Source organism: Pieris rapae, chromosome 14 (assembly GCF_905147795.1).
Source record: "Pieris rapae chromosome 14, ilPieRapa1.1, whole genome shotgun sequence".
Classification (NCBI taxonomy): Eukaryota; Metazoa; Arthropoda; class Insecta; order Lepidoptera; family Pieridae; genus Pieris; species Pieris rapae.
Window position 1 is genome coordinate 2588359 of NC_059522.1, and position 23545 is coordinate 2611903.

At 32.9% G+C, this 23545-nt stretch overlaps 2 protein-coding genes across 4 annotated transcripts in view; one reads left to right on the plus strand and one right to left on the minus strand.

Moving 5' to 3' along the window:
* The window catches only part of LOC111000406 (flotillin-2), a 152989-nt gene extending 137793 nt beyond the window's left edge, over nucleotides 1–15196 (plus strand). For 2 of the 3 annotated variants that reach the window (XM_045631027.1, XM_022269942.2), the window contains 7 exons: nucleotides 6802–7034; nucleotides 9179–9298; nucleotides 10415–10522; nucleotides 11201–11307; nucleotides 12175–12358; nucleotides 12743–12917; nucleotides 13778–15196. In XM_045631027.1, the coding sequence (XP_045486983.1) occupies nucleotides 6802–7034; nucleotides 9179–9298; nucleotides 10415–10522; nucleotides 11201–11307; nucleotides 12175–12358; nucleotides 12743–12917; nucleotides 13778–13830 (980 nt within the window). In that variant the 3' untranslated portion in view covers nucleotides 13831–15196. Of the gene's footprint in view, nucleotides 1–4488; nucleotides 4756–6801; nucleotides 7035–9178; nucleotides 9299–10414; nucleotides 10523–11200; nucleotides 11308–12174; nucleotides 12359–12742; nucleotides 12918–13777 lie in introns of those variants that run through there. The other variant, XM_022269863.2, reaches the window with a different exon arrangement.
* A 659-nt stretch (nucleotides 15197–15855) lies between these two features.
* Nucleotides 15856–22544, minus strand: LOC111000973 (L-asparaginase). The gene is made up of 9 exons (XM_022270645.2): nucleotides 22409–22544; nucleotides 21952–22074; nucleotides 20434–20546; nucleotides 19551–19676; nucleotides 19195–19319; nucleotides 18052–18284; nucleotides 17167–17327; nucleotides 16396–16509; nucleotides 15856–15958 (listed from the first exon to the last, which is right to left on the minus strand). Exons 1-9 carry the CDS (start codon nucleotides 22479–22481, stop codon nucleotides 15905–15907), a joined length of 1122 nt encoding a protein of 373 aa, XP_022126337.2. The 5' UTR covers nucleotides 22482–22544; the 3' UTR covers nucleotides 15856–15904.
* Nucleotides 22545–23545: the final 1001 nt, after the last annotated feature.

A 23545-nucleotide genomic window follows, 5' to 3' on the forward strand; every position in this document is an offset into this window, starting at 1 on the left:
TTTATTCATATAGGTAAACATGTACACTTATGGACGTCAAGAAAAACAAATTAAATTCATTGCAAATTTACATTTACAACCAGTTCGCAAGTCAAGTACTGAGGACACCTAGTTTTTTTTGGTGTTTAAAATTTATATTCGTTTTCAAATAGACTATATATATAAATAGCTATAAAGGAACTAAAATTATTGAAATACTACACTAACTTAAAGCATTGATGCTTTTGAGACTACGCACAGTAACCATATGTCATATACGTTTTTGACGACTTTGAAACCCCGGTTTTATATGAAAGTTCGTAAAACATTTCGCTGACCAAAAGGGTTGTTGGCGAATGAAACTTTCTTTAAATGGCTGTTCTATTTTTCATTCGTGTTGGGTCAACACGATGTCGGTTTTCTTGTAAGTATTTCCTCTATAAGGGATCTCGTTTAATGAGCTTTGCGATTTATTTTGCGACCTTACTACTTATCCCTAGTCCGTGTCTTATATTTATTTTGTAAATACGGTACTTTGCTTCGACACTTAAATATCTATTTAAAATATCTTATCTTATCTTATATCTTTAAACGAGCAATTCTTGTATATATATATATATAATTGGAATTTCGGAATCGGCTCCAACAATTTTCATAAAATTTAGTATACACTATACAGAGGGTTTCGGGGGAGATAAATCGATTTAGCTAGGAATAATTTCTAGAAAATGTCATTTTATTTGTGTTTTATCAACTTAAACATAGAATTGCTCGTTTAAAGATGTCAGTCATATGAAAACTCAAATATGAATATTATCTTTATTCGATAATTATATTCATATTTCATAATTTTATTAGTATGTAATTCGTACTTAAATATATTTTCCAAAAAACACGATTTATAAAAAAAATACCGAGCTAAGCTCGGTCATCCAGGTCCTGTACAATAATATGTAAATTGATATTTATATATTTTTAAATGACAAAGCTCTGTCGTTGTTTAATGATTCGCCACTTTGGCCCAAAATAAATACACCTTGTTGCCATGACCGTAAAATCATTATTGATGCAACATTGTTTAAAATTTATATGCGTTTACAAATATACTATATATAGCAATATAGGAACTAAACAATAATAAAACATTATTGCTTCTAAATACTGTGTTTATTTGTAAAGCTTACGTGTTCGCTCTGTATGATTTATTGGCCTTAATATTAATACGTTGCAAAATGCAAACTATTGCGGTTTATGCATATTCAAAGAGCCAACTCTCTTAGTGATTACGGCTTACACATTAGTCCATCTGGTTCATTAGACTTTATAAATAGCGGATAAGCATGTTTTTCTTTTTATTGTAATAAGACAAGATCTCTAATTCTATTTCAGCATTTTTAAAACGTCTTTGCACCTAAACCTATAAAAATCAGTGGAGGTAAACTAGTCGTCAACAAAAATGATCGTCTTGTTAGGAAAGTTAAAAAAATCTATGTCACCTTTCATCATTTTGCAAAAAAAAAATAGTTTTTAGCCTAAACCCATAAAAATCAGTATAGAGTTTCATTAACTAAATATTATTTCGTTAATCTACCTAAATTAGTAATATTTATACTGTTATACTGCATTATACCCGCTTTGTATTGGAAATCTGTAAGCATCGGTTTTCAATAGCAATATTGTGAAAACTCCATTGGGAGTTCAGTCCTGCCGCTGCCGTCGCGAGCGGCGGGACCCGGCTTCGCGGGACTACCGATTTTTCTGGTTAAATTATAAATTTTCTGAAAAATTTTAGCCAACTAAATTTAAACGAAGAACCGTGGAAGTAAAAACATTATTGATGAAGAAAAGTTTTTCTTCCGTTTAAATTACAATATGGATTTTTTTTAAATGTCATAATTCAGCACTTCATATGGTCTCAATAGTAAATTGGGAATTTTTTTATTTTTTTTTTATTTCTATATAATACTTAATCAGTAAAGAAAGTTGTAAGCTTTTGTCGTGATGAGGCTAATTTATTAGATTCCAGTTAACTCCGATGCTAGGTTAAATTGAGTTTGAAACTACGATAGTTACATTTTTATTATCTTATACTTCTTAAATGGATTAAGACTGTGTAAAAAGTATGTTTCGTGTGGTGTGGCTATATACAGAAATATTTTAAGTCTATATAATAATGATTTATTTAAATGTAAAACTATTTGTTCTTAAAGAATTTTGTTGTAAAAATTTCAGTGGGAGTTCTTATGGTTTTACTTCTATATAATATATATTCAGTTAAGAATGGTCAGAAGCCTGCGTCGTGATGATGCAAGGTTAGATTCTAGTAATCTTTGATGAGGGCTTAAACAGAGTTAGGAACTTCGATAATCTCTTGAAAGGATTTAACTGTTAATTCGTCTTTATCAGTTCAATCCATTCCAATCTTATCTTTACACATCAGTCTATTGTTTTACTATAATAGGTATATACATTAAATCAATGATAGATACGGCGTGTTCCCCTGAGCCGACATTATAGTGTTTCGAACAGGCTATAAATACAACATTCTACCGCAGATAGGAAATACATAATAGAGGATTGCATCTTCTATTATGTATTTTATTTAACCTTATCTTCTTTCCTGTATATAATACATGTTTTATTTAATTTAAACTGTAAAAATGCTAAAACCCTTTTTTTCAACTTTTGTTGGGCAGTAAACACTAAAAACGATTTGTCTTAATAATTTTAATATAATAATTATCTCTGACAAGAATCTTGGGACTATTGAATAACAGTTTTAAATATTTCAATATCTTGAATATTTACGATTATAATCAAATTTATTAAGCAGTGGCTTAGTGGCTTCAGCGTCCGACCCTCATCCCTGAGGTCGAAGGTTCGACCCCGGCTGTGCACCAATGAACTTTCTTTATATGTGCGCATTTAACATTTGCTCGAACGGTGAAGGAAACCGATTTGCCTTAGACCCAAAAAGTCGACGGTATTCCAAACACAGGAAGCTGTCTTTTTGCCTATATTATATTGAGATGATCATGAAACAGGTACAGAAATCTGAGGCCAAGACCTAAAGAGGTTGTAGCGCCGCTGGTTTGTTTTTTTTAATCGACACTTTAAATATAATTCGATTTTACAAGCGAAATCCGGCACGTTCAGTGATTTATTTGATCCAAAATACATTTGGACATTCTACGAATAATAATGTTGCTTTGTTTACGGACAGTGATTGTTTTTTTTCGTTCTAGACTCGTTACTAAAAATGGCGTACTTGTCATACCAAAATGTTTAATTTATTCCTAGTATTTTACTAGGTCATTATTTAAATGAATGATCGCTTTGTTCTGTAATGTGTTACAACGAAGGAAGCGTAGGCTATTCAATGTGTACAGAGACGTAATAATTCTTGTAGGGATGCCTACAAGTTCGAATTGATTGACGTGGAATAAGTGATACCTAGATGATCTTATGTTCCAAAATAAACGTATTTTATTTTTTTTTTTGAATACTAGGATATTCCAAAAAAATATTAAATATATAAACACTTTATTCATGAGAAATGGGTTTTGTTAAAGTTATCATATATCGCTAGTCCTAAATTCACATATAACAGTTAGTCAGTGGTACATGTATAAAACAATGTTTTGAAAAAATACTTAAAAAAATATATTATATATATATATATGTTTTTTTTCTTATCACCCCTACATAGTAGCCTATCAGGCAGATCTGTACTCGAAAACCTAGGCATCAGGGGAGTGTCAAACTTGCCCTTAATCCTTAAAAGGAACTTTATTTGCTAGGTCTAGCTAGGTTTTGTGTCAACGGGCCTGAGCGTCCAATAGTCCGGATATGTCCTCGCGGTAGTAATGGGCGATTCGGAGCCTACTGGGACCTTTTCATATTAACAAGCTATTAGTAAATAGCTACTATGAATCTTTGTTTTATAACTTCAAAGTTCGACCCTGTACCCTTAATCCCACTTAAGAGTTATCGTTTTAAAGGAGTATTGAGGTCATGTCAAGGACGTCACTAATTACGTCTTATCGTAAATATTATTCTATTAATATCGTATAAAAACCAACATGCCTTGGACACAAAAAGTCACAGACAGAAATCTGATTAAGAGAACCTACCTACTTGCCTATTAAGAAAGAAAAAAACTCAAAACAGGGTTGTAATGTCTTATTTTTATTTATACATAATTGTAGTACATTTCTTCATAACCGTCTAAGGTCAAGTGATCTATTGACCTGCCCTTTAGCTTCCGTTAAGAAAGGTTTTTTTGATTTAACGGTGTGCCCTTTAAATAAAGCAGATACATTTTTGATTCTAATTATAAATAGTAAAACCAGATATAGATTTTACAATCGTACATGTATGAAAGATTGTAGAAAAAATCAAAATGATAACGATCATGCCGCATTTTTATCAAATGCAGAGATAAAGATATATATTATGACGGAAGTGTTTGCAACGCAGTGTGCGTATTCAGGGATCTATTTAGTATAAAATTTGCACTGATTACTACTTGACATATTGTTAGCTTGAACCGGTTATTTTTATGATCTATATTTAATTGTCTTAGACATTCAAAAGAGGTAGTTAAAATTATTTATAATAAATTATTCTGAAGTTTATCCTGACTAATCAAGTGTCTTTGTATTGCCAATTTGATGTCTTCCAAGTCGTTATAGTGTTTATAATTATGGAAATGCTTCGGTTTGCGCTTATTCCTATTGGGCTTACATTTGGGCTGACATACCTTAATGTTAAAAAGTAAGTATTCAATATTTATATTTATTACCAACACACATAATATATACAGTAATTACTATATTCTTTCGCTCAACATATAAATAACGCAATAAAATTAATGTGAGTGGTTGAGATTAATATACAAAATGAGATGAATTCGTATTTTGTATACAAATAAGTAATAATTTATTTCGCGTTTGACATGATTATTTGACACATATATGATGATGATTGTGTTTGGATATAAAATGGTTTGTGGTGGAAATTTAAAAAAAAAAATTAAGTTTGTGTTATAATTATATTTCATATTCCTCCAAATGAGTGAAGGCCTATTCCATATTCTTCAATTTCCCTCTTAACATCGCTTAGATTCTCCAATCTTTCCCCGCTATATCTTTTATTTTATATTCCCAGGTTATTGTAGTAAAAATCATCAGCCAATTTGGTTTATTTCTGAACGTAGAAGAATGGCGTAGAGTTTCGTTTCTCTCTACGCCCTTGACTTGCGATCTATTATTTTGAGTTTGAGGCGCCCTCTTCCAGCTTCCTCCAGGAAGTCATGCACTGGCCTCTGCATTCACCAACCTCCTTGACAATGTCGTTAGTTCTATTGGTTTACCGAGTTCTCCATGTAAGGATCGTTCGGGTACTAGTTCTTGTCCATGCGCGCTAAATGGCCTGCCCATCGCCACTGAGATATTGCGACAGCCCAGATATAGTAGTCGTATAAATAACGAGATTTAGACGTTGTTAATAACTATAAATTGTTATGTCAATAATTACGACATTTCTTTACAATGTTATGCATTTAATATGCAACTACTGTTATGAATTGTTAATAGTGATAAGAATCGCTTTTCTATAAATGTGATTATTGTTCTCTGTAGAACGTCGCAGTTAAAGGAATTTGTTAGAATTGTTATCAGTTATAAAACATTATAGCATTCCAATTCCAGCGTGTCAGACTAACGTCTAACAAACGTTTGGAATCTAAGAATGACGTACATTTGCAACCAACTTAACTATGAAGCCTTTATAGTAAAATTATAAAAGTATTTTATACTAAGTACCAGTACGCATTGTCATAGGTTTTTATAGAAAACCCGACTGGAACGAATTACAACTGGTATTTCGAGTATTGAACCCAGAAATAATGACAAAGGGAAAAAACTGTTGGGTTTTGCTATTGTAATTAAGAAAATATATATTCTTTTAATATACAGTGGTCTATATTTAAATTATAACAATGTGGTTTTAAAATGTTTTATCATTGTTACACTACAAAGTTTGTGTAGTAACTACTGCTACTCAAAAACATTTTATTTATACATTTATTCAACACAGTGAGCTACCATTACTTTTAATTAAAATTTACATGAGAAAAAAAACAAATATTAAACAGTAATAATTTAAAATATTTACAAGCAGACTAACTCTATTTTACATTATAGTTACTGACATGAAGCAAAACTTTTGTCAGTTCACTCAACGGTCAATGACTAACTTATATTAATCTATCTCTAATCAGTTCATTAATATTTTTCATACATTGTGTCATATTTGCCCTTTTGAAAGGTTATTTTCGCTGAGTATAAACAGCCGCTTGATTTTTATTATTCGTATTTACGCTTACATTACTTACAGTCTATTTTCTGATGTAGATCACGCCAGTATTATACAGGTTCGAAATTTAAACTCAGAAAACGCTACAACAATAGACAAATACTGATAAGAAAGAATTAAAAAATAATTAATTTTGAAAAAATAATAACTTAAAAACATTATCCTAACTAAGAAACTTTTAGGAATGGCTCATTACGTAAATACGAGAAGAACGTGGTACCAAAATTTTAGGCATGTTATAAATTAGGGTCTTCAATCTTCAGAGGGGTGAAACGCTGGATTCCTTATGAAATGGAATTTATATCCAGCAATGTTAAACAAACGTTGTGTTATACTGAATCATATTCTTTTTTTATTAAAACAAATGTACAAAGAACATCATGGACACCAGAAACCTTTGAGCTTACTTTTAGGCACCAACTTATCAATACGTATCTTTCCTAGGAACTCTTACAGTAGAAGAGGTGTACAAGGACAGAGACCAGTTCGCTGGTCTGGTGCGCGAAGTGGCGGCTCCAGACGTCGGTCGGATGGGCATCGAGATCCTCTCGTTCACGATCAAGGACGTCTACGATGACGTGCAGTACTTGGCCAGCTTGGGCAAGGCGCAGACGGCGGTTGTCAAAAGAGACGCGGATATTGGAGTAGCACAGGCCAATAGAGATGCTGGAATACGGGTATGTTATATGTATAATATATATTCTAATAGAATATTGGGTGCTTGTACGATGGTTAAACAAAATAATATTTATATTATGTACCTACATTAAGGCAATACGCATCTCTTATTTTGTATATTCAGCTGCCAGTATATTTTAAAACCTAAAACCTTTAAAGGCATACAACCTACCCGGCTGTGCAGGTGTCCAAGGGCTTTTAACTTAAAGGGTTTTAACTTTTTTTCTTGGTGACCTAGCTGCTCCAGTAGGTTTATTAACTTTTTTATAATGGCACGAGTAGTTTATTAATGAATTCAATTACCTTAAGTACATATATAGTACATATGCTTTGATTCCATCCAATTAAACATATAGAGTTCAATAAAAGCTTCATTAAATCAACGGTTTGGTTCATTTTAAGAATATAATTAGCCTTGACCTAATTCTGTTTTCTTTGTTCGTCAAAGTTGATTTAACATTCATTACAGGAAATCAAACTTATAAATAAACATATCTTGGATTTAAAATTAATTTAATAAAAAATAATTTAATGATACAAAATAAATGTAACGTGACATTTATCACTAACGAAACACACAATTATAATAATCAAACAAAAAAGAAAATATGGTAGTAAAAATAGGAATAAAATAAGGTACATTTTAAGTGTGTAATGTGTGCGTGCTATGGTAGTAACTGGCCCTGGCTCAGCATCATGGGAGCAGACGTGTTCCAGCACGCTGGTATTTCTGCCAGAGACCACAACAGTTAGTCTTCGCGTCAGACGCTAAAAAAATAATTAGGATTTATCTTATAACTAACAGGAGGAGTGTAATTATATGTCTGAATATCGCCTATATTAAAGAATTTACGGGGTATGATTCAGTTCGAAGCCTTGGAAAATATATCAGAGAAACAAAAACAAAGCTATAAGCCTCGTGACTCTACGTATTGTAAAGGCCTGAAGGAAACAATTTGTGTTAACTTTTTATATATGTTGGTGCATTAGCCGTACTAACATTACTACGTCTACATGAGTACTATAGCTTACTACTAGTAAAAAAAATATTTTATGTATTTGTTTGTATGTTATATACCTAAAAGAACAAGGGCAATTATCTTTCAAATTAAGGCCAATGTCGACAATGCCGTTTGGACAATTGGGTAACTAGGCGTAATGGAGTATTAATAGGTCTATTTCGTCTTTGATCTACTTTGTTGTAATTCGATAGATATTTATGTGTTTCCGGGTTCACTCTTCACGATATATTCGTGTAAATATATATTAATAACATATAAAATAAGTTTTCTGTCCGCTAGTGCGTGTAGTCCGCGTGCTGTAAACCTAAGTACCTAATATAAAATAATAATATATTAGCATATAAATATATAAAATAAATTGGCATATAAATTATATTCTTGATATGATGCTACCCCCTATGGACACTCTTAATGCCATAGGACTTGCGATTGCGTTGCCGGTCTTTTACAAATTGGTAAGCTCTTTTCTTGAAGAACTGTAAGTCGAAATGGATTAGGCCACTCGACATTTACTTTGCTCCAATTTTTTAATACATTTAAAGTTAAGAAATTTCTCTTTTATCCGACATATGATAGCGATTAGAGTAATGAAGAATTGTGTCAGATTTAATTTGAATTGAATTGTAGAGATTTAACCAAGGTTAAACAGAACTCTTCTCAAAATTATTAATTAATTAATAACAATATGGTTAATCTTTGGTATGTGTTAAGATAAAGGACGCCAATATAGAGTGCCCACGTATCGACACCAGGATATCTGATTCTAAATTTACAGTAAAAGGCCCAGCCTCGCTTGAAATAAAACGGTTAACGATCTAAGTTATTTAAAAAAAGGCGAGAACAAGATATATATACTAATGTTTTTTTTAATTCGATTGAAATAAAATATTGAATTATTGTAGTTAGTTTACTAACACGTCGTAAAGTGTATATGTCGGTATTGCAAAAAGCTCCTAACATAAATCTCGTTTGTTAATAGTTATCAGGCTATATAAAAATACAAAGGCCCGAAAAGTTTTAAAGTTATTTTTTAGTAAGTGATCAACCATATGTGCCTGACACCCTTTTTCCTTTGTAGTATAATTTAAAATAATATACTTTATTTAATTGTGGGTTTCCAGGAAGCCGAATGCGAAAAGAACGCAATGGATGTGAAATATTCAATGGACACGAGAATCGAAGATAACTCTAGGCTGTTCAAGCTGCAGAAGGCTCACTTCGATCAGGAAGTCAATACTGCTGTAAGTAGCTTTAGGTTTTTTAAATAAAATTACACATTTAAAATAAATGATTAATAGCTATTATAAGGATTTGTTGTCTTTTGTATGTTTACAAATTAAATACAAAATGTAATTGTTTTTGCATCGTATAAAGTGTTTTTTTTTTAATTTTGATTTTAGTTAATAAAATGGTAAATATGACATACATTGTATTTGTTGTACCTATAAAAAAATGTTTATCTTGGTATATTCTGAATTCTGGTAATAATTAATAAATAAATAAGGATAATGTAATAATTGTGAAAAAAATTATATATTTGCGAAATTTCGCACACTTGAATTGGAAAATATTTGTGTATTTGCAACTCTCTCGTTTTTTTAGTCGGATGAAAAGTGACTATAGTTTTGAAATTTTTATTCTAAGCTTTATATTGATTTCAATTTATTATGTTTTGTTGTAAAGGTTTCATATTTTACGTATACATTCAATTAAATTAAATTTGTCTGACAAAAGTAACTCGAAAACAAACTTTTGAAAGCAGTTTTGATAAATGACCGGAAACTATTTCCAATTCGACTCATTCCTAAACGATTTTCGAATCGTTTGTGATTCATTTTCAAATTATTAGCGGATAGGAAGAGCTTTTAAAAGGTTTGTATGAAGTTTCTGTTAGATAAAATTATAACTATCTCTCTAGATAGATAAAATAGTGATAGGTGGTACGCGATCGTAATTATTCTCTCTTATTGAAGATGTTAGTTAGAGACTGATAGGATTTCTTGAATAACTTTTAAACTGTAAATAATATTAAATAAATGATTTTAAATATTATGTATGAAAAATAAATCAGTTTCGTTACATACATTTTTTTGGTGGCTCCCAGTGGTCTCAAGTAGACTTATAAGTATATAAACGCCTAAAGACATCAGAATCAAGCGATATGATTTTCTAACGTACTATCTTAGTCTGTTTCCCTGTCTCTTTCTATCACATCTTAACAAAACTTGACAGAATGAGACGAATAAGTTTAATAGTAAATAAAACTGATTGGATATTGGATTGGTGTCTTGAAGAGAACTTTGACAGCATTGTCAATAGAAATTGTCAAATTCCATGATATTTATTTATTTTTTCAGAAAGCCGAGGCCGCTTTAGCATACGAATTGCAGGCTGCGAAAATCAAACAGAAGATACGAAACGAAGAGATTCAGATCGAAGTCGTGGAGCGTCGCAAACAAATTGAGGTAATTTCTTACCCTTATTTGTCTCTTTTTATCGCAGCGTAAACACAATTTGTTGATATGGGACGAAAAATCACTCTTGTATATAAATCTAGCATACACCCATAGTATTTTAACACAATAAGTGCTCTTTTCTCGGATCCGAGTGGAGGGGGGTTATAGTAGCGTTTCCGCTCACCCGGATCCGTGCGAGGATCCCATTCATTTTTTAAACCATTGCCATCCCTAGCTCGCGGATCCGAGTATTCGGCACTTAATGTGCCGAAAATATTACTTACAAAATTATAGTTAATTTCATCTTTCAAAAGCTTAAACAATGGATACAAAGTAATAGCCGGAAAAAAAAACATATTTCAGATTCAAGTGGTCATACAGCACTTGAATCTGAAATATGTTTTTTTTTTAAATAATAATATACATTCATACATATTTTCAAACATTCCTATTTACTTAATCAAAATTCGCCATGAAAGTTTTTGTTTCCGGCTATTACTTTGTATCCATTGTTTAAGCTTTTGAAAGATGAAATTAACTATAATTTTGTAAGTAATATTTTGTGTTTGCATATGGCTTATAATTGCGACTAATAATATCCAAATCATCCATCCAAATCATATCCATATCAAAGGAAGAATCTTTGTCTAAGGTCAGGTTTTAGTCAGTTATATTTTATCCTCTCAGGTGGAACAACAAGAGATTCTACGCCGAGAGGAAGAGTTGAAGTCAACGGTTCGTTTGCCCGCTGAAGCAGAGGCGTACAGACTACAAGCTATCGCAGAGGGTAAACGGTAAGATTTTTAAAATTGAGACAAATTAAACCATACAAAAGAAAAAAATGGGAAATATCTCAAAAATTTGTGAAGTGATAATTAAGAGAATTGGACTTTTCCCAAAGTTCCTTTTTATTGATAACCGAGGTGGAAATGCTTTTCCGCATCCACTGCTCCGAAAGTTGCAGTGGTATGTGACTCGACCCCCACAAAGCTATATAAACTACTCAGAAATTCCTACAAAGGCTTTCTAGAGGCTCCGGCGTCGCTCTCGCATTCTACCAGGGGGTTTCTTCTTAATGCCTAGCCTACCTTTTTAGTACATACCAACATGAAACATTTTGCTATGCTAGCCCGGAGAATGTTCGGTTTTCCGAATGAAAATGTTTTAGGTCGTTCTGTGAATTTTTCTCTATACGAACTTCAGCGTTCATGCCATAAGCTTTTAACAAAAAAATAGTGGTTAATTGTAGAGGAGTGAAAATTACGGGTTGTGTATCATAAAAACATAAAACCAAAAAATAAATTCTAAAACATAAATAAATAATATTGGGCTGGACACCCCTAATCGCTTAGCGGTTTGAAAGATAGATTGTAGCCGATTCTCAGATCTACTGAATATGCTTAATAAATTTCACGAGCATCGGTCGAGTCTTTTCGGAGGAGTATTGGAACATTGTCTCCTGCAACCTGTATGTTGTTGACCTTATCTGTATCTGATTCGTAAATATGATTCTCTTTCGTTCGTCATACGAGAGTGTCACTTGTGCATATAGAAAAGAAAGTTGGATTCATTGGTGCTCATCCCTGATTGAACGCAAGAGCTCAAGCCCGAAAGGGCGCATCTATATAACTTTTTCATAACTTTTTTTCTATCTATTTCAGTACTGAAACAGTGGAGGCAGCCAAGGCTGACGCGGAACGTATCAAGGTGCTTGGTCTAGCTGAGGCCACAGCTATCGGGGACGTTGGTAAAGCTGATGCTGAGAGGATGTTGGCAAAGGCCAGGGTCTACAGGCAGTATGGAAATGCAGCCATCATGGCTTTGGTTCTTGAAGCTTTGCCAAAGGTAATTTTGAAGAAGAAAGAAGAAAAAATATTTAAAACATCGTTTGCATTTAAGATGTTTAATTCATTCATTTTTCATTAAATCATTCCATTTTCGGTTTCTTTTTTTATCTCTTCGTGTTTGTTATGTTTGCCTATAAGTGCTTGTCACATTAAATATTACAATTTAATTTTCTTATACCAATATATCAGTGCGCCGAGCAGAGAGCCGAGAAATTTTATAAATAAATAAGTTACAATGTGTCAGTTTTGGGATTTGGGAAGTAAAAAAAATCTGGGAACCCTTCCCAGATATTAGATAACTACGTTAAAATATTTTTTTACTCAAACAAAGGTTGTGCTTATTTTTTTCCAAGTCTAATTGATAACATATCATTATTCACAGATTGCAGCCGAGGTATCGGCTCCTCTAGCGCAGACAGATGAAATAGTCCTCGTTGGAGACAATGGAGCAACTGGGGAAATGGCCCGACTGGCTGGAGGCATTCCACCCGCAGTACGAACACTTACTGGCCTGGATATTAACCAGGTGTTGAAGAGACTTCATCCGAGTGCACCAGGTTTGTACCAGCTTGTGCTATTTCTCAGATATACCTTAATAGTCGTGCAGGCTTGCCCTGTAATTATTATAGCGATTTCTATATAAAATCTCTATATAAACTAATCTATAAAAAATAATTTCTATATAAACTTACAGTTTGTCAGATGACATTTTAGTTACGTATACTAATTCTATTTAAGTATTAAAACATTTGACAATCAGGTTTTTCAGAGTAACTACAAAGATCAGGCTGGTGTTTCTTAAGGCGACTTTTATTATTACTCTAACCGCTGAACTTTTGTTACTGTTCGCTCGGGTCCTTTGTCCTTACTCAACTCCTTATTTGTCATCTCGAAAAAAAATATGTATCAATAGAGATTTGCTGGCTTACGCCCAAACCCAATATCTCAATCCGATTTGTCCATCTGAGATAGACATTCAAATATTTATATAAGTGTGCCAATAACCAATCGACGGGATGTAATAGCCATCTGTCGATACAAGCTAGGTAGGTCGGATCGGTGTATTTGGATAGACCTTTATATGAAAATATCAGTTCAACTGCGCCAATATCCTTTCTTAAGATTTTAACTTACACCAGTTTTAAAATAATTAAAAATCTAATTGATATGTTTTAAACATAGATATATAGTGTTTTTATTATTAGTACGGTTTTATTTGGTTTATATTGATTATCAAATATGGGTGTAAAGAGTGCAGAGATTGCATTGTATCCGTCACCTAAAATGGATTGTCTTCGTAGGGTTTGGTTATTGGCATGCAGATAGAGATGTTTTCAATCTAATGTGAATTAATTATTGGTTTCAGGCGTTAATGAGTTCCTAATGAATTGATCTGTACTATTTGTTTCTCTTCTAGATGCGTCTCCATTGCCAGCAGCCAGTAAGAAGAAAGAAGTTGCAGCTTGCTAAAATTTTTCGTATGTCTATACTGCACTGCACAAAGCATTTTTATTTATTAAGTGATTATCGTACAAAATAATAGTACAGTATTAAATACTTTGATTTCGAATAAATTTTAATTCCATTTATTGTGCTAAGCGTGGATTTTTTTTAATTTCTTTATGGCAATATTTTTGTAGGTAAAACGTCAATCACTACTATCAAACTCAAACTCAAAATAACTTTATTTATTAGCTAAGTACACTTATGAACGTTAACAGAAAATATGTTTAATTGCTTCTAAATTTACTACTAGTTCACAGGTCAAGGGTGTAAGGGGAAGAAGGGGACTCCCCCACTCTTTTTAATATCTAAGTTTTAATACAAATTGTTTGTAAGACAGTATCCATGAGTATTTATACTGACTACTCAAGTTATTTTTTTCAGTAAAAATATATGATGTAGATTGGGCTTAGATACTTATGGTAGTTTTTGTGTTAATTTTTTTTTTAATTGTATGAAAAAGTCGATATCATTTTTTTTTTTAATTCACGCTTGGCACACTTAAGCAGTCTATTTAATAGAACAAATTATTTTTATACAATTTATATTCTTAATATATTTTTCTCGTAGTTCTTAGATACTGTATATGAACCAGTAGATTTTGTACTGTTGTCTAAAGTGTTCTTAAGGCACTGCCTCTAAAATTGAATGTTATTATCACTGTGTGTTTATGGATTTTGAATTGTCCTAGTGCCCGTAACATATCAGACCCGGTAGATTGTTCAGTCTTTGCTGTGTATGACGAATTCTACCGAGTCAAATAAGTATGAGGCGTTGACAAGAGAATTATTTCTTGAAATAAAGAGATGTAACCCGAAACGGCCACGCTACTCTGTTACTCCCAATAGTGATAGCCATAGCGATATCCATAAGGATAACGAATGCGATATCAGTATTATAGACTTTGTGTTGCGCGGTCATAACATGAGCTCTTCGTTACTATATATTCCTATATACTCCGGACTATATACTTCTTAAGGGAACTTCAGAGTCGCAATAAGTGGGATCTCTATGTCAAAAAGTATTAAATTTTGACATACGGAAGACAGTTTGGGCTAAGTCCCTGTATACTGTCCCGTCAGCTCGTTATATTCCGGTGTATTACTTAAAGTTCAGTTTCTATCGTAGTTTTATAGTAGTAGTAAATTTTGTTTACCACAGAGCCAAGCCTTGCGCAGTCTAGCGCCATTTCGGGTCTGTGTTCTGAAATAGTGTTGCTATATTGATTATCTAATTCTCTTTATTTCAATGAATTTCTACGATTAGTTGTGTGTTATTTGTGCCATATATTTATGAAATGTGTAATTTTCGTAATAAAGTGACTATATATTAATCACTGTATTTTATTTATCAATTTATTTAGTATTGAGTAGCTTAAAAAAGTATATAGTGGTTTAAATATAACGTATAGTGATGCAAGTCACATTTAAATATATTTAGGTATTGCAATGCAGTGAGGAAATGTTGCCAGAATTAAAGGTAGGTACCAAACTTTTTAAATTTGGTTTAGTTTTCTATTTAATCATCATTTATTATTACTATGTGGGTTAATAATATTGTAAATACTGTACATTTGTGTTTTAATGTTTGAAGCATTGTCCAGTTACGCTGATTGTAAGGTTGCGCCGAATTTGTTTCTGGTCCACTCAATTGGCCCATGCGTCCGAGAATTCACTTCTTCTTTGTATCCATACAAAACAATGATAATTCAATAAACTTATTTTTTATTGAATTAGCCGACCCGATCGATCGACCGAAAAATCGAATCCACTTGAATAACAAAAAAATATTAGTTAGAGTTAATTACAAGCATATAGCAGCGAACACGCACAGGGAATTTTATATAAAGATTAAAAAATTTAAATAATATTATTACAACAAGGCCTTCTAGTAAACGTTTTTGTCGTTCATAAGCATGCGCTAAGACGCATCTAAACTGAATAAATGTATTTTGATTTGATTTAATTTGAATAATGGTAATAAAAGACAATGAAGAACTTAAATAATAATTTATTTGTTAATACGATTTCTTCATAATTGACTATGCGTTGAGATGTGGATTCTGAAGCTCGCCACGGATGTTTGTCTTCATAAGCTGGAAAAGTTACAATTTTAGAATAGTTTTTTGGTCCAGTTTTCGGCTGACACAGAGTAAAGAGTACAGACACGCTAAAATTGACGGCTAACATTGGTTTTGACTTATTGATATACCTAATAGACAGGTGTTCCTGTGCTCTTTTTAGTTTCTCACGATGTTTTCCTTCACTTTTCGAGCAAATGTTGTCTTTTGTCCACTATAGCGCACATATAAAAAAGTTCATTGGTGCCCAGACCTACCTCCTCAAGATAACCTACGACCTCAAGATGAGAGGTTGCCTAGTGGCACACTGAAGCTACTACATAGAATCGCCCATTGTTCACATAAAGCCCAAGCTCAGAGTAGACAATTAGGTTATCATTTCTCGCTAGAAGCTAAATTACTCTTATGAATTAACAAGGATGTACTATCTACACGAGTAATGAAATAACTACCTCAATCTGTTGTTGGTAATTAAGTTCCTTCTTGCTGAGGACGTAAGACAGCTTAGCAAGTGCTGCCTCCGATGTCATGTCGAATGCGGGGACCACGCCGCACTCTATTAACAGCTGAAAATAAATTGTATATTGATTACTAACTCTTAGTATCTGAACCCGACGTTATTTGTCTTGGGATGAAAGGGATGGTGGAGTACATTAATAAGAAACAATACGTGACTCACAGTTGGCCCTACTTAATGAGCAAGCTATGTGTTCTTCAACTCGGTTTCTTTGTACCTTTTTTTTTTAGAACAGGGGGCAAACGGGCAGGAGGCTCACCTGATGTTAAGTGATACCGCCGCCCATGGACACTCTCAATGCCAGAGGGCTCGCGAGTGCTTTGCCGGAAAACCTGATTACTGATTGCAATACTAAGGGCCAGAATAAATCTATTGCACAGAGCCCTGTTAACAAACGTTGGGTCTACTTAATACTGTCTCTACAACCACATCTTTGTATGTTCACAGAGTGACTTCACAGTAGCAATATTGTGTATCATCTGTTTTTTATATTAAACCTTTTTTCTCGACAATATCGTATTCATATTTTTTTATGAATAAGAAAATATATAGCGAACTATCGTTGCAGAGGTGATGGTAGTTAGAAAAGACTTTCGAGACTCTCGAAAGAAGAAGATTACTTGTAAGCCAAAACCTACGGCATTGCATCATATTGTCAAATATATAGTACAGTTTGACAGTTTAGAGTGGTGAATGGTGAACTTACAAGTCCGGTTTCATACAACGGCTTTCCATGAACCATTCCATTGACACACTGCGTCACATTGACCACCAGCACCTGGTTCTTGACAGCTCTCTCAATCTCTCTGTAGATCTCCTTCCGTTTAATCGGGATGTTACCATTGCCATATGTCTCTAAGACTACACCTGAAAAAAACAAGAAAACAAAATTAGAATTGGAGTTTAAAACACTAAATTTTAGTTTCTATTGAAAGTATAATAAGGAGATTTCTTAGTCTCATCGGCAGTACTAATTTAAAGTTCTTTATTTAAAAATATTTTTAAGCTCCCCAATTCTCTTATGTAGACACGAATGCTTCATCCGTTAGAGATAAGGGATTTCGAGGAATCGAGCTTATCAGTGGGTTACATTTTTTACCTTAGAGGTCACCCTAGTCCCAGCTAGCTCTGACAGTAATAACCTTTTTAAATGGATATAATGGGTATATAGAGCTGCCACCAATTTTTTTTCCGACCAGAATTTTCCGCTAAGTTGAGAGAAGAAAATGAATGTAGGTAGGTAAAATGTCGAACAGTTAATTTGTATATATTTCATATAGTTCTGTGCCTTTCCATAAAAATAACGACGCTTAATCTCCAGGTACTTCCTACAATCATATTTCTGTATCTGGTTTATGATCTTTTTTCTAAATAGCTAAGTATGCTATCAGCTTTCTTTTTTCGACACATGATTTTTTGCGTCAAAGATGTTAAGATCCTTACGATATTTTCTTTCACCGTACGAGTAAATTAAAAAGAAAATGTATGTATATAAGTTAAGAACCAAGTCATTTCGCTGTTAAAATTAACATTGTTTTAATGTACTTTAAAATATTATTGTATATAAATATTAGAATAATGCTTATTATACCTTTCATTCCTTCAAACACTCTCCTAATAATATCAGCAGTGATGGTCGGAGTTACTTTTAATATATAGACGTCAGTGCAAAGTTTATCGTGTAAGATACAGTCGTTTGGTACAGATCCACGAGGATGGATCAACATTTTAGGATCTACATCAATAGTTGTTTTGGCTTCTAATAGGGGAGGGAAATTTGGTGTGTCGAACGCGTAGATCTTTGTATTCGAGACTTTCTTGACCCTGAAAAAAAAGAAATCTAGTAATTATTATAATTCTTCGACTTGAATGTAGCTAACGTTCTCCCAAAACACGTCGCAGGCATGACAGTATGCCGGGAGAGGCTATCTGGATTGTTGCTGGAGTACAAATCGCAACTTAAAAAATTTTCTCTTAGAATTGTCAGTTGTATGATGAATAGCACAAGAGGTAACGCGGGTCCCCGACTCGCCTATACATACACTGAATTCTATCACTCCTCCTTTACTGTGCAGAGTATCCTGCTATGGAATTCCCTACCAATCGATATTAGACGAGCGAAATCTTTAAATGTATTTAAAAAGCTTCTTTTTGATAATTTTCTTTCATACTGTAACTGTTTATTTTTTTATTTTTGTTATGTGTGTTTTTGTATAAGGCAATAAAGGATAAATAAATAAATAAATACATATCATGAGGATATTTCCGTAATAGCGGTCAAGACCAAAGCAAAAAAAAAATGCCATTTTAGGAAAGATGAGATCTGACCCTTGCTGCCTAGCTTCTTCACTCACATCTACCTGATCGCGTGCCTCATATGCTACTATATAGGGGCTATTCCTGAGCTACAAGAATTTAGCTCTCTTATCCATGAGTTCAGGCTTTAAGGTATTTATTTTATGTTTTTATTAATGTACACACTGCAGTTGAATCGTAGAATAAACAATTTCTTCTATGTAAGGAACTAGGTCGGGCCATGTATGAATGTGTGTACATACTAACGCGTAGTAGCACTGCTTATAACAGATTCTTTAGTATAATAAATTAATTTTACTAATCCGTTAGAGTAAAGTAAAGAAACATTTTGTAGAGAGGCGTGAGCTTAGAGACTTTAGCGGGTTCAAATTAAATAAATTATGATAAAAAATAATGTTAAAATAGTTATTAGAATTACCTGGTTCCTCTGAACAACTTGGCTCCGAAGAAAACGGTCACTTCTGGGATATATTGTGTAGCAGCAATAAGAATAGCACATAAGATATTATTGTTACCATCACTTCGTGGTTGGAAAATTGGGACCTATATAGATATAACAAAATTATTTTTGGTTTTTGTGGAACATAATTAGAGTATTGTTAAACCATAATGACACTATAATAAGATACAGTCATCTATTTTTATCTCCAAGTGTTATCTAATATTAATTATTATATCAAGTAAAATCATGCTGACTTTGAACTTTTCTTGTATTTTCACTGTCCATTATGCTATTGACGAATTAATGTTATAAGAGGATGCATAGCTTTTTACCTGAGCTCCGGTAAGAACAACGGTCTTTCCAACAGATTCTAACATAAAGGAGAGAATTGATGCACCATACGCTGTGGTGTCAGTACCATGAAGGACTACAAATCCGTCGTAATCGTGGTAGTATTTCTGAAAAAATAAATTTGACTTGACTTTTGGTCTTTTATTCCATGGGTCCACAGGCCATCAATACATTAATTCAAATACGTTTATTTAGTTTAGATGCTTCTAAGCGCATACTTATGAATGTCAAAAACCTTTACAAAGTTTTCAGTGCTCCACGATTCATCTGGATGAAGCCCTCTCAGGCAGGATAATAGAAAAAGCAAATTCGGAATTCGCGACGACGCATTGATAGGTTATTTTTTAAGCATTAAACCAATCAGTCACTGTAAGTAACCGATTTTTATCGACGTACACGAAAACTTGTTAAAAAAATTATACTTGACATAGACATTTTTTACACGCAAAATAGCGATAACCAAAGAAAAAAAAAGAGAGATAACAATTTTTCATTTAAAAGACAGGTACATATTAGTCTGCTGTTGTCGTAATTGGCCCTGGCTCAGCATTATGCTTAGGAGCAGACTGTTTCACAGCGTTGATCATTTTGCCAGTCAGCAGCTACAGTCGCAAAAACAGTAAAAAAAATACTTACATAAAAAAAAAATTGGAAAAAAAAGTCGTGTAAGTAATGAAGGCTTGTTTTAAAGCATATAGTAAATAAATTAAATATAAAAATAAGAATGATTGTTAAGAAATAGATAAATAAATATTTTTCGGCGGCTTAATAACTAGAAACTTCGGAATGTATGTACAGTTTTAAAATACGGCTATGATATTAAAATATGAAGTATTTAAGAAATTATATAAACGTTATTGTTACCTTAATATCTCTAGCCATCTTGATCCAGTCATCTGTCGTAAAGTCTGATGAATCTTTAAGCTCTTCATATTCTAAGATCTTGTAAAGAATCTTCTGATCTGTGTCTTTACCATCTAAAAATTATCGTAGATTTAGCTAAGTCGTTTTATTATATCCTAAGATTCATAACTTTTGAAAGAAAAGAATTAAGTATATAAGGAGCTCACATTAAGTCATTCACTCTTATCAGTTGTCTAATATAATTTCTTATAAATCGTGGAATACATTCTATAAGGGACATTAAATTAATATTACCATCACATTACCTAGGCGAGACACGAGTCATCATCAACCGTGTTTTACTTGATTTCATGCATTCAAATTTATTCAAACTAGATACCATTTACCGATAAAATAATAATACCAAGGTTAAATATATTTTAAATATATGCTTGGTCATGGCCATGCAAATAAGTAGGAAGTTTTTTCATAATCATCTTCATCCAAGATTTAGTAATAACGAAAAAAAAAAATTTTTGGACACGTAAAACTCAATAAATTATCGTAAAACTATAATTATAACCACTGTTGTATAGTGAAGATTTTAATAAAAATAAGCATTAGACAAAATTTAATGTTATCAAGCTATAAATGTAAAGTCATCGTTAGTCGACAGTTTGGACCTGTTTATAGGCAATCATTTAATCGAATGTAAAGATTTGGGATTGAGAAGGAAAACTTTAACTTTTGTAATTCGCTAAACGTTTTTGGTCACCATTCTTACTGGTCGCTGGCGCTATGGGAAGCTAGCAGCTAGCTAGCTAGCAGGGCAGTTGGCAGCTTACTGTGACCCGACCTTCAGCAATGAAACATTTGTCGCTAATTAGAATTTCGATGTTAACGTTGAGTTGTACCGCATATTCCTAATACGTCAGCGATAATTGAGAAAATTTCAGGAAAGCTAGCGCTTTTCATTTGTTTTTTCGATTCTCTAAACAATAATGCACCCAGCTACGAAAGACTTATTATTGTAATGACTTTGCAATTTATAAATTACTGGCACTGGATACATTTTTATAACAGTTTTTGACAACTTGAAAGCATACAATTTGCTTGGATGCGAACGATGTATTTCTGGGGGTTTCGTTAAGTTTGTAGGTATGGTATGATATACGGAGAATAAACATCCTAAATAAAATAGCTGTCAAGCTATGGCGTTTTTCCATAGGCGATTGTTAAAATAACACGATACGCCTGAAATGAAGTTAAACAACCGAAATCAAAGTTAACTAGTAAACCTAATACTGTTATTAACCATTAAGTACACAAGAAAGTTGTTGTGAATTCAAAAAAATGTGGTTTTGAATGGTTTTGTTAGTAACTTTTGCACAGTCAGGTTTTCCATTATTATATTTATTGGACTGGATAAAGTTGCTTGCGAGACCGATGAACCACGAAAGAAATTCGTAGAACGACACCTGATGCTACTCACCAAGTTACATGATTTGGTTTTTATAGAAATTAATTGAAATAAATTACCTGGTAATACGAGGTAGTCTTGTCTGTCTGTTTTAGCGAGATTTTTCTCCCAATATTCATTGTCGTGAAGCTGAGTTAATTTCCTAATAACTCTGTTTTCAATGTTCTTCTGTGGTACCAGTACTGAAATATTTTATTTTCATTAATATATGTGCGGATTATGTTTATGCTTTCATTTGTAAATAGAACAGTGGGCAGCTGGTTCCACTAAGTGGAACCTACATATTTTATTTAATAAAAAAATAATGAAAAACACTAAGTTTTAATCTCGAATGATGATTTATTTTATCTAGGTAGTATAAAAGTATGCAAATATTATAAATAATCACATAATTCTTATTGCGTATTGAATAAGCGACTTTTTATTCTAATGTCATTATCGCACGTGTTTTTCGTAACATATTTTTAATTATTATTTGGGAGCAAAAATTAAATCATTTTAATAAAAAAAACTCACCGCCTTTTTCATTCTTTAACATTCCAAATGTACCGCCAGTGTAAATAACCAATACTCTTCTTTCTTGAACCATGTTTAATTCTCTTATGTACGACGTGTTTCGCGCGACTCGGCCGTCAAACTTATGATATAATTATGTCCCAGTTACTTAAATATCAGATGTATTAACTCACTGAACGCTTATCAGTTGCTTATCGGATGGAGCGTATCTTCGCTTTATTGGGGAATGATATTTCATTTTGTTATTGTATTGCGTAATGGAGTATCTTTGGTAATGTGCTAATGAGATGTGCACAGTAAACAGTTACATAGATGGATATTCGCTTTAACTAATAAACTGTGTTTTATATAACAAAGAAAACATATTCGTGAGAAAATTCTGATTCAAAAATTTAAAAAGAAAACAAGCCAATAATCATGATCAAAACAAAACTTCAAACATGTATTGATTAGAACGATAACTTTTCGTCGTTATTAAATTGTACGATAATATACTCAGGAGAATTTATATTATTATAAATTTGTTTTTTTATTAAGAATGGAATCTCGCTGTTGGCCTTAAGGGCCTTTACAGCTCCGCACGATTTGTTTTGGCGAGCTTAGCTCAGCCGGAAAGGGTGGGGTACCCGCGACTCGCGCAAGGGCGTCTTAAGAGACTCGAACCTCGGCTTGGGCCGTCGCGGGGGGGTCAATCGCCTGAAGGGCAGGACGGAAGATCACTGGAGTGAGCGAAGTACGAAGTAAAGGTCCTCGCCTTCCCCGGTGAAGGCGATTATAAATAGTCTTAATTGGGGGGGAATAAAAATTTAGTAGTTAACTCCAATGAGCCTAACGCCAATGTTATAACACGCAAGAAAAGGCTTCATAAAACTTATTAGTTATAGATTTCGTTAATCGATCGATAACGATCGATAAGCTTTTTGGATACATATGAAAATTGCTGCAAAAGCTAACATATGAAAGCTTTGCTTACTTTTGATGACAAGAGTAGGGGGAAATAAATTACCATACATTTGCTCAATAGAATGCCCCCTTAGATCTAACAACTTTTAAGTAAACTGCAGGAAACGCAACAAAAAACTAATATAATCTGGATACTGGAACATACACCTTTTAAGTTCCCGCGACCTTATCTCT